This window comes from Melanostigma gelatinosum (assembly GCF_949748355.1).
Source record: "Melanostigma gelatinosum genome assembly, chromosome: 13".
Taxonomy (NCBI): domain Eukaryota; kingdom Metazoa; phylum Chordata; class Actinopteri; order Perciformes; family Zoarcidae; genus Melanostigma; species Melanostigma gelatinosum.
The window spans coordinates 5,377,723-5,388,088 of record NC_136646.1 but is presented as its reverse complement, the minus strand read 5'-3'; the positions used below and the strand labels follow the sequence as shown (position 1 = coordinate 5,388,088).

Genomic DNA, 10,366 nt, shown 5'->3' with positions numbered 1-10,366 from the left:
TGTTCCACAAAGAAAGCAAGCTATCTTTTTGTTTGTTTGTTTGTTTTAAACACTAGTGGACTATGTTGCTTTGACTCGGATGGATCCACCCTCATCTGTTCTGAGTGTTGTTTTTTCAAGTTCCCTTCCTGGCTTCTTTTTTTTCCTGCAGGTTTTACAGTCAGCAAGACAGAGGCACGAGGCCCCTTTTCAGTCCGTCGCCATTTTGGAGACTCAAGTTGCTTTTCCATCAATTGAATTGTGGAGACAGTGGAGCAGTCCATGGCCTCAATTAAGACGAAAACAGCCCCTCACCCACCCTCGCCAACCCACACCCCAAAGTGTCCGACACTTGCCCCCCCCCCCCCTCCCCTAATTCCACTGCTTTCCTCCCTACATTTGCTTGTGGGTTTTCTCACAGCAGTCCTCATTCACGGAGGCCTGTGACCCCGCAACCGCCACCGCCACCGCCACCGCGCCTCCTCCTCCGCCCTCACTGCCGCCGCCTTCACCGCCTTCGCTCGCGCCGCCGTCCCGCAGCTCCTTCTCCCTCCTCTCCCTCTCCACCGCCTCCTGCTCGCTCTTGCTGCTGGGGAACTTGTCCTTGTTGTTTTCCTTCTTCCACTTCATCCGCCGGTTCTGGAACCAGATCTTCACCTGCCGCTCCGTAAGCGCCAGCGCGTGCGACACCTCGATGCGGCGCTTCCGGGTCAGGTAGGGGTTGAACAGGAACTCCTTCTCCAGCTCCAGGGTCTGGTAGCGGCTGTAGGTCTGCCTGCCCCGCCTCCTGCCCGCTGCTGTGGTGGTGGTGGTGGTGGTGGGGAAGGGGGGGTGAGGAGAGGGGAGACATGGGGGGACATTGGGGGACATTGTCAGAGGCAAAACTACACTCAAACATCTTGGTGGTCGCTGCCCTATCACCAGCGTTCATATAGAGTGCTGCAGAGATGACTTATCTTTGTAGGCCTGTCCCAGAAGTTAGCATTGCACTGGTTCACTCAACAAAAAGCCAATGGGATATTTAAAAAGGAATAATGGAAACATGTGTATGATAGCCTACTAACAGGTGTTGTTCAGCGATATCATTTTCCCAAATGAAGACCACTTTTATGTTTTTTGCAATCGGCAGAAGTAAAAAGCTAAAGCTAGGCTATTATAGGAACTCCACCACGGTCACATGACTTCAGGTTTCAACCACTGAAGTAAAGGCGGGCTGATTGGCATGATGACGTTTGGCAGTCTCATTTAGCCACTTGTTAGCACCCGCCTTTATTAAGAGGCGTAAAAGCTTTTAAGTTCACAAGCTACTGATATATTTTATGTTTTGTAGAACAAACCGTTCAAATATCTTCGGGTTGTGTTAACCAGACCTTATTTCAATATTTTTTCCTAAAACACATTCAAAAGACCACCTGACTTCAAGAAGAGGAAACAGGAAGTGCAAAAATGCTGACTCATTTCTGGGTTTTAGGACTCATTCCTGCCCCACTCGCTTGACCCTTACATGAAAACCAAACAAACCTGTGTAATATGCCTAATATGCCACTTGATTAAAAATACTAGAGGTTGAAGAGTGCTGTAGGGAGGATGTATTTTTGTAGACCAACCCAGAAGTTAGCATCACTCTGGTTCCCTCGACAAGAAGCCAATGGGATTTCTCCATTCGATTGGAGTTCTGTGCTAAACCAGCAGTCTCACGGAAGTTTGTGAAATAGTCACGAAATGCAATTCATTGGTTTGTGTCCAGGGACACGAATTCTCTGTTTGTTCTCGTGCCACTCAGTCAAAGTCAAATAGGAGCGTAATTCATGGAGACCCTCATTGCATCCATTCGACTAAGCAACAGTCGGAACAAGTGACATATCCTGAATAATTTGAAAAAAGACAATTAAGGGGGAGCAGGAGGGGAGGTGGATGCGTCCGACAGGCAGGACTGTCGACTAGAAGACCGATGTTCGCCACCACGTTGGAGATTTATGGTTGTTTAAACCTCACCATTGTTGTTTTTTAGCCTAAGCCCAACCATGATGTCTTTCCTTACCTTCACAAAGTGGTTTTGTTGGCTTAACCTAAGTCGTCCTGAAAAGAAGAAAACAAACGAGCAGTTTGGGTCACTGAACACGAAACCGAAAGATTTTATTCCGTGACTATTTCACAAATTGCTTTGAGACTGATGGATAAAGACAAGTTATGACACATTTTTTGTTCAGCAAGATAATCTTCACATGAACACCACTTTCATGATTTTGAAGCGTGAATGCAGAAGTAAAAGGTGAAAGGCGGAGTAGTGAAGACTACCGACATGTTTTAGTCTCATTTAGACACTCGTTAGCAACCACCTTTCACGAGAGGTTCTGACTTATATCGTAGAACACAATGTTATAATATCTTCAGCTTGTGTTAACCATCGACCTTTTTCAGGCATGTAACCAAAAAGTCATTCAAAAAACTCATTGACTTTGAGAGGAGGGAACGGGAAGTGCTAAAACGAGAACTAATTTCCGGGTTTCATGACTCGTTCCTTCATATTGGCTACTTCCATGAAAAACAAACAAAAGTTGTAGACCACGTGATTTCAAGGTTGATTTTTACTTTTTACAGCAAGTATTTGTAACCTTTTTTTCCCCAAACAAGAGTCCAAAACCCACAGATACTCTATGGCGGCTGTTGGAACATGTTCTAGGTAGGGCCATCCTATCAATTTCAGCAAACATCCCAGTATGATTTAATGCAAAAAAAATGTAAGTTTCTAACACGCATTATTACTTGGCAGTTAAATATTTAACATGTATTCCAACACGAAAACAATCAGTAAATAACACTTATATAACATAATATAACATGTTCATTTATTGAGATGCCCCTATGGACCTTGTTATAGGAGGTAAAGATCAGGAGAAGTAAACATGAAGTGTAATTATGAATACTGATGTTAAATTAAGCTATGATGAGTTTTCACTGTTAATTTAACATCTCTATTACATGTTGATGCCTCCATGACCAAGTTAAGCAGATGAGACTGAGGACAGCTATGTAGAAGAAAAGATGTTCAGTTTGTCTAATATGTAGCTTGACAGAGTTCTCATGTGTGTCCTGGTGTTCTCATGTTTCCTTACCTCCTCATCCCTCACTCCCTACCCTGGTGTTCTCATGTTTCCTTACCTCCTCATCCCTCACTCCATACCCTGGTGTTCTCATGTTTCCTTACCTCCTCATCCCTCACTCCCTACCCTGGTGTTCTCATGTTTCCTTACCTCCTCATCCCTCACTCCCTACCCTGGTGTTCTCATGTTTCCTTACCTCCTCATCCCTCACTCCCTACCCTGGTGTTCTCATGTTTCCTTACCTCCTCATCCCTCACTCCCTACCCTGGTGTTCTCATGTTTCCTTACCTCCTCATCCCTCACTCCCTACCCTGGTGTTCTCATGTTTCCTTACCTCCTCACCCCTCACTCCCTACCCTGGTGTTCTCATGTTTCCTTACCTCCTCATCCCTCACTCCCTACCCTGGTGTTCTCATGTTTCCTTACCTCCTCATCCCTCACTCCCTACCCTGGTGGTCTCATGTTTCCTTACCTCCTCATCCCTCACTCCCTACCCTGGTGTTCTCATGTTTCCTTACCTCCTCATCCCTCACTCCCTACCCTGGTGTTCTCATGTTTCCTTACCTCCTCATCCCTCACTCCCTACCCTGGTGTTCTCATGTTTCCTTACCTCCTCATCCCTCACTCCCTACCCTGGTGTTCTCATGTTTCCTTACCACCTCATCCCTCACTCCCTACCCTGGTGTTCTCATGTTTCCTTACCTCCTCATCCCTCACTCCCTACTCTGGTGTTCTCATGTTTCCTTACCTCCTCATCCCTCACTCCCGTAACTGTCCGTGCTGGATCCGTCCCCGTTGTTTTAAAAAGCTAAATAAATGATTAGCATGACGTCATGCAGCTAGCCAAACCTGTCTGGTGTACAGCTAGTACAGAAGCTTCATGTACTGCTTCCCTTTCCCGTGAGTCTGCTGTCTGATTGTGAGGTCAGGCTGATCTGATATCAGCTCTTTGGCTGCAGAATCTCCTCAAAGTTCTCCTCTCAAACGGGTCTTGGAGTAGTGCTCGCCTGTAGAGACTTCTCCTGACGAGAACGCGCAGCAAGGGGGCCTGATCGTTCTGGCCCATAGCTGAATCTATTTGAGGGTGCTGATTGGCTCAATTGTATGTCACTCATTTATATCTTGAATCAGCAATTGGCTAAACTGCTTCATAGACCCACCTCTTTTGGGCCAAAACGATTTTGCCCCCCAAGCTGCAAGCACACAGGCAGAGAGGACGAGCAGGAAAAGCATATATTTTGCGCAGATATCATATTTTACACACATTACTGGGTACATTCCATCGTTCAAAAACACAAAAATGCCCCATTGCCCTCTATTGACCAGCCGCCACTGTATATAACTTATATATTTTGGATCCCAAATACAGATGCTACAAGATGTTTCTAAATGAAACCGTCCTCGTTACATTATAATGTACCATGGGAAAGAAGAAGTCCACATTCAAAGTTCTTAAGCATGAATCCGAGAACAGGGTAACAAACTCTCAAGGTCCACTCCATCAGGAACTCTACCGCAACACACCATCAGTTAATTGCAGCTTATAACATTAAAAAACCTTTCATATAACAGAGACAGATAGCGAGCACTTACAGAGGGTGCACATGAATATTTGATGCTATTAATACATCATGAACACTTTTAAAAGGGAAAGATGAGCCCGCACGTGAAGCCAGAAAGAGTTGTCTTTAAATAAGTAAGACTTTTAATTAGAAATGGTGGAAACAATGCAAAGTGAAGACGAAGACAAGAACCAACAGACCATCTTTTACTCTGCTCTTGTTTTTCATTATCTCTGTTTTCTGCACATCTGAAAACAGCGCAGGCGCACAGACGCAATATAAAACCCATAAATACTTAATGACCGCACAAAGGTTTAGACAGTGTGCAGAAAGCACATGTCTAAAACTTTGTGCGGACAGGTGTGGGAGAAAAGGTGCACGATTGTTCAATGAATAACCTTTTCAATATTAGCACCGGCATTTTATGAAGCATCGGAGGACGGACATGATGCCCTTGCAAGCTTTTTAAAAAAAGTATAAAAGTATATAGATATGTATATTCCCGACACGCATTATTCCATCAAACTGGGTGATATGCAATTATAACTGATAAAAATAGCAACATTCATATTATAAAAAAGAAATGTAGAAGTGTAGAAGTTATAGAAGTTCATAACCCAAAGAAGAGCAATGAAAAAGGGAACAACTTAAAGAGAACTGGCAGGATTCAAATGAAAAGAAGAAACACACACACACACACACACACATGCACACTCCTTCCAGGACAGTGAAGTTTCTGGATTAAATTAAGAGAGAAGGTAATGCCTTCGACGGAAGCGTATGCAGGTTTTATCTACTGATATCATTGTATGGAGCCTGAGGGTAGGGTGAAACATATCTCCATCCATTATACATATATATATATATATACATATATATATATATATATATGTATATATATATATATATGTATATATATATATATATATATATATATACATATACATATATATGTATATATATACATATATATGTATATATATATACATATATATATATATATATATATATATATATATATGCATATATATATATATATATATATATATGTGTATATATATATATAAATACACATATATATATATATGTATATATATATCTATATCTATACATGTCATACATATATATATATATATATGTATATATATATATATATAGATATATATATATATCTATACATATATATATATATGTGTATTTATATATATATATATATATATATATAAATACACATATATATATATATATATATGTATAGATATATATGCCACAAAGTTAAGTTCAGCAGGATGCTTTAATAAAGAAGTGCTATGACTCGTCTTCCCACATTTCCACATATAGTGCCCGTCTATGGGCACATTATGTTAAAGCCGCCACGAGAAGCAGACAAGAGAGTCTTTATGGAAATGCGCGGACGTGTAAGTGATGTGAACGTCTTGTATGTGTGATCTGTCACCGGGCTGGCGCCGTGATTTCGTGCTGTAGGGACTAAAAAGGGAAGCCGGCGCCACATTCGCCGCTGTCGCCATGAATTATAAGGAAACGTGAAACACTTTTGCTGGACGAAATGACAGAATGGACGCTTTGATACAGATATATAAATATATATATATATATATATATTTATATATATTTATATATATATGTATATATATATATATATATATTGATATATATCTATATAAATATTTCTCTTTTTTTGATGGAGCCAACATGCATGCATTTAACCCCAAACCCGGTTCCTATTGCACACGAAAATACATTTCGCTCCAACTTATAGGAGCGAAAGAGCTTTTGTGTGAGGAATAAATCCTACAATTTGTATAATTGATTTGCTCTCTGACGGTCTGGGAACATGTTACAAGCCTCGCAACGTTTTTAAGACCTGTTATATATGAAACCTTTTACGGAGCCAATTAGATGAGCCCTAAACAAACGCGCAGCAGTTGGCAGTTGACATTTTGGAGGAAGGAGAAACGAGGTTTCCACTCGACTTAAGAGATGCCGAGGCAAAGGACACTGGTGCCATTACACCCACTCTGCCGCCTAATCACATTTTATTCTGTTTTTTTTTAAGTCGCAGTCACAGTCGTAAAACGGCTCCGTTTAGACTGCTAAACCTACAGCTTGGGGGGGGGGGGGGGGTCTTTAGATCGTGTCCGCCGAGTGGGAGAGCCTCCTACAGCATGAGAAGTGTGGAGGAGGCGAGATCCCTCTTTATGGTACAAATTATGAAATGCAAACCCCCTCGTTAAAGGGGGATTTCTGCTACACACCCCCCCCCCCCCCCCAACCACCCTGCGAATACATTTCTAAAGCCGAGTCATCCGATCAGACCGTACCCGGGCTGTAACTGCGCACCTATGCAGCATTCTCGGACTTGACGCGTCTGGTTTCCTGTTTTGGCTTTTTCTCTTTTCCCCCCGAACCCTCTCTGGATGATCTGAGCTGGCCGGACCGGCGCGGTGTGAAGCGCAAGTGTTTGACAACTATTAATCATGGGACTGATCACTGTCATCGTTGGTCGAGAGAAAAAGGGCTGAGCCCCTGAAGAAAGTTCTCGTCCCCCTCGCCGGTAGTATTTAAGAGCTGGGTGAGGATTTGAAAAAAAAGTGCCGTTACGCTTACAGGGGAGCGGCGGCGCGCAAGTGATGGGCGAAAATACAACAGAGGCTTTAAAGGAGTGTATTGTGACAATTTACAGACTAACAGGAACGCAGATCAAAACACACACACACACACACACACACACACACACACACACACACACTGCTGGGGGGCACTGAGGAGGAAAAGTATAGTGCGTAAACGTGAATTAGCTGTTATTATTATTATTATTATTATTATTAATAGTATTACCGCTCTCTGTATGTGTGACTCTGATATGGCTGCTGTGAGGAAGCAGCTCGAGGTGAAAATGCAGACCTGTATCTTTTTATTATTATTATTATTTATTTTTTATTTCTATTTTACGGCAAAAATCATGAAGCCACAAAAGTCGTGTGAAGACTATATAAGCCGTCTGCTGTCCCATTGAAAAATACAACCGAGAAACAATCTCTCTCACACACACGCGCACACACACAACAGCGCAGCCCAAGAAATATGGGCTCAAACTAAATAGGCTACTATACATGTCAATCCGTTCTCTCTCTCTCCCTCTCTCTCTCCCTCTCTCTCTCTCTCTCTCTCTCTCTCTCTACCTGCAGGTCTACGCCTCTCTTGCGTAATCCCTCTTCTTGGTGGTGTTGGCTTTTATTAAGGCATCGATTATAAAAACTCGGCTTTTCTATGATGTAAAGAAATATATTTATTGTTCTCTCACATGAATAACATTCCTTTCAGATTTATAATCGGATCGAGTCGAACCAATCGGGGCCTGATCCATATTCACAGGCTGTTCGCGCAACCACAAAGACCACTAAGTGTTCACACACACACGCGCGCACACGCGCGCACACGCACGCACACACACGCACACACACACACGCACACACACACGCGCACACACACGTGGACAATACATTTGTGGAATGATTTGGATATTTGAGTGAGCTGGATCAGACGGTCCAGAGAGATCACACACGGGCGCACGCGCTGCGAAGGGTGCATGCATCAGATTATTATTTCCCCATCTACATCTATGCACCCCACCCCCACTCCACCCCTCCCTTCCTCCCTCCCCTATGCTTTAACCCTGTGGGGGAACTGGCCACCGTGTTGCCAAATAATCCCGGAGACCACCGGCAAGTCGTAAAAGAAAAAGGAAAGAGAAAAAGAAAAAGGGTAGTAAAGGTTTAACCCGGGTCAGAGCTGCATGTCTGTGTGCAGCTTGAAACAACTACTTTCCAACAACTCTTTCGCATCTGCTCCAAGCAGGGGTTCCCACCCCCACCCCCCTATATCTCTCGCCTCTGTCGGACTGCTTTCTCTCTCTCCGGGCTTCCTAGCCGGGCTCTGGCCGTCCATTCTCTCAGTATATGGCCGGGGCAATTGCACCCTAAAGTCATTCACAAGTTGTGGTGCTGCCAATAAAACCATAAACGTGCTTTGAGCGCAGGAAGAAAGATTACCCTGCTCGCATTGCTGCTTTTAAACCCACTCTCCCCCAACTTTCCTCCGCTTCCTACTCCCCGTGCGTCGAACAGTATCCGTCCTCCCCTCCTGGAGAAGCAGCAGCTTTGCTCAGCTTTCGGCACGATAGGCTTTGAATGAGAAAAGAAAAAAAACAAGCTTTTTACAAGCCCGACTATCCGTTTCCTCACCTTGCGGCCTCATCCAGGGGAAGAGTTGCGTCGGCGAGGGGCTCTGATCGGTCCCCTCTGCGTCCTCGCCGCTGATCCCCGGCGCGCTCCCCAGTTTACAGTCGCTGTACTGGACCAGGTCCGCGTCCTGTGCGCCGAACAGCGTCTGCCGCTGCAGGGCGTCGTATCCGTAGAAGTTGCCCGGCTCGCCGTGGCATGTGACCGCGCAGGGGCTCTGCTGGTACGGGTTGCTGGGCAGCGTGGAGGCGCTGTGGTGGTAGAAGTCCTGGATCTGCGGGGCGTGCTGGAAGGTGGCGCCGGAGCCCGGGCCGTACACCACGGTGGGCCGGCTGCCGGCCAGGTCCTGCGCGAACCCGCACTCGTAGTAGTTCGGGCGTAGCGAGTCCCCGCTTTTGTATTTGGAGAAGAGCGAGTTGACGAAATATGAACTCATCTTTTGTGTCGGTGTTTTATTGTGGTTCAGTTTGTGTTCGGCTCGGCGGAGTCAGAGCGGGACTGCAGGAAGCGAGCCGCGGCTTTCAACTCTTTTCTCCCCTCTTTTCTCTTTTTTCTTGTTGTTGCTGCTTCTATCGTGCGGTTTGAGGCAGAGAAACACCGACACACGAAGAGGGAGGGGGAGAGAGAGAAAGAGAGCGTGAGGCAGGTCCGCCGCCGGTGTCGCGGACCGTTGTTGTGGTTTTTCCCTTCACGGCCGCAACGGACGAGCGGTGTGCGTAACGGCAACGGCAGCCGGCCGGAGCGGTAACAGCCACAACCACCGCGACAACAACAACAATCACGCCGATTCCACAAAATCTCCAGCGAGGAAGGAGAAGAAGAATAATAGGAAGAAGCAAAAGAGGAAGAAGAAGAGGAGGAAGGATAAGAAGAGGGAGAAGTGGAGGAGGAAGAGCTCGTGCGCATCACAATTCCGGTGTTAGCGCTGTAAGCGGGAGCCCTGTCGCGCTCTCAAACGGGTATTCCGTGATTTACTCCTCTGCAAATGAGTTGTTTCATATTTTCTCTCTCTCTCTCTCTCTCTCTCTCTCTCTCTCTCTCTCTCTCTCTCTCTCTCTCTCTCTCTCGCTTGCGCGCGCTCTCACCCTCTCCTCTCTCTCTCGCTCCTGGCCCCGGTGTGTGTGTGTGTGTGTTTGTGTGTATGTGTGTGTGTCGGTTTCAGGGATAATTTGCATCTATTATCAGCTCTTCATCCCATTGGCTTTTCCACGCAAGCAGAAAAACGTGCACAAGCGCGCGCACAACCACACACATCAAGTCTATGACACTTTCTTTTCCCTTTTTTCTTCTCTTTTTTTTTTGTCCAGCGCAGGCGCCTTGCAATACTAGATGATAGTCTCCCGGTGTCGGCTCGAGGAAGCTCAGCGCGCCTGCGATAATGCAAAGATGTGAGAGAAGGAAGGATGAGAGGATAGGAGCAGGAGGAGGAGGAGGAGGAAAACAGTCGGTGCAGCATCAA

The 10,366-nt window shown here is 45.2% G+C and overlaps 1 protein-coding gene across 1 annotated transcript; it reads right to left on the bottom strand.

Annotated features, from left to right (window-relative positions):
* Positions 1–372: 372 nt before the first annotated feature.
* On the bottom strand, positions 373–10,005 carry hoxb8a (homeobox B8a; the record flags this gene model as incomplete). Its single annotated transcript, XM_079281288.1, has 2 exons — positions 8,911–10,005; positions 373–776 (listed from the first exon to the last, which is right to left on the bottom strand). The coding sequence occupies exons 1-2, from the start codon at positions 9,341–9,343 to the stop codon at positions 373–375; spliced, it is 837 nt and encodes a 278-aa protein (XP_079137414.1). The 5' UTR covers positions 9,344–10,005.
* Between the last annotated feature and the right edge of the window lie 361 nt (positions 10,006–10,366).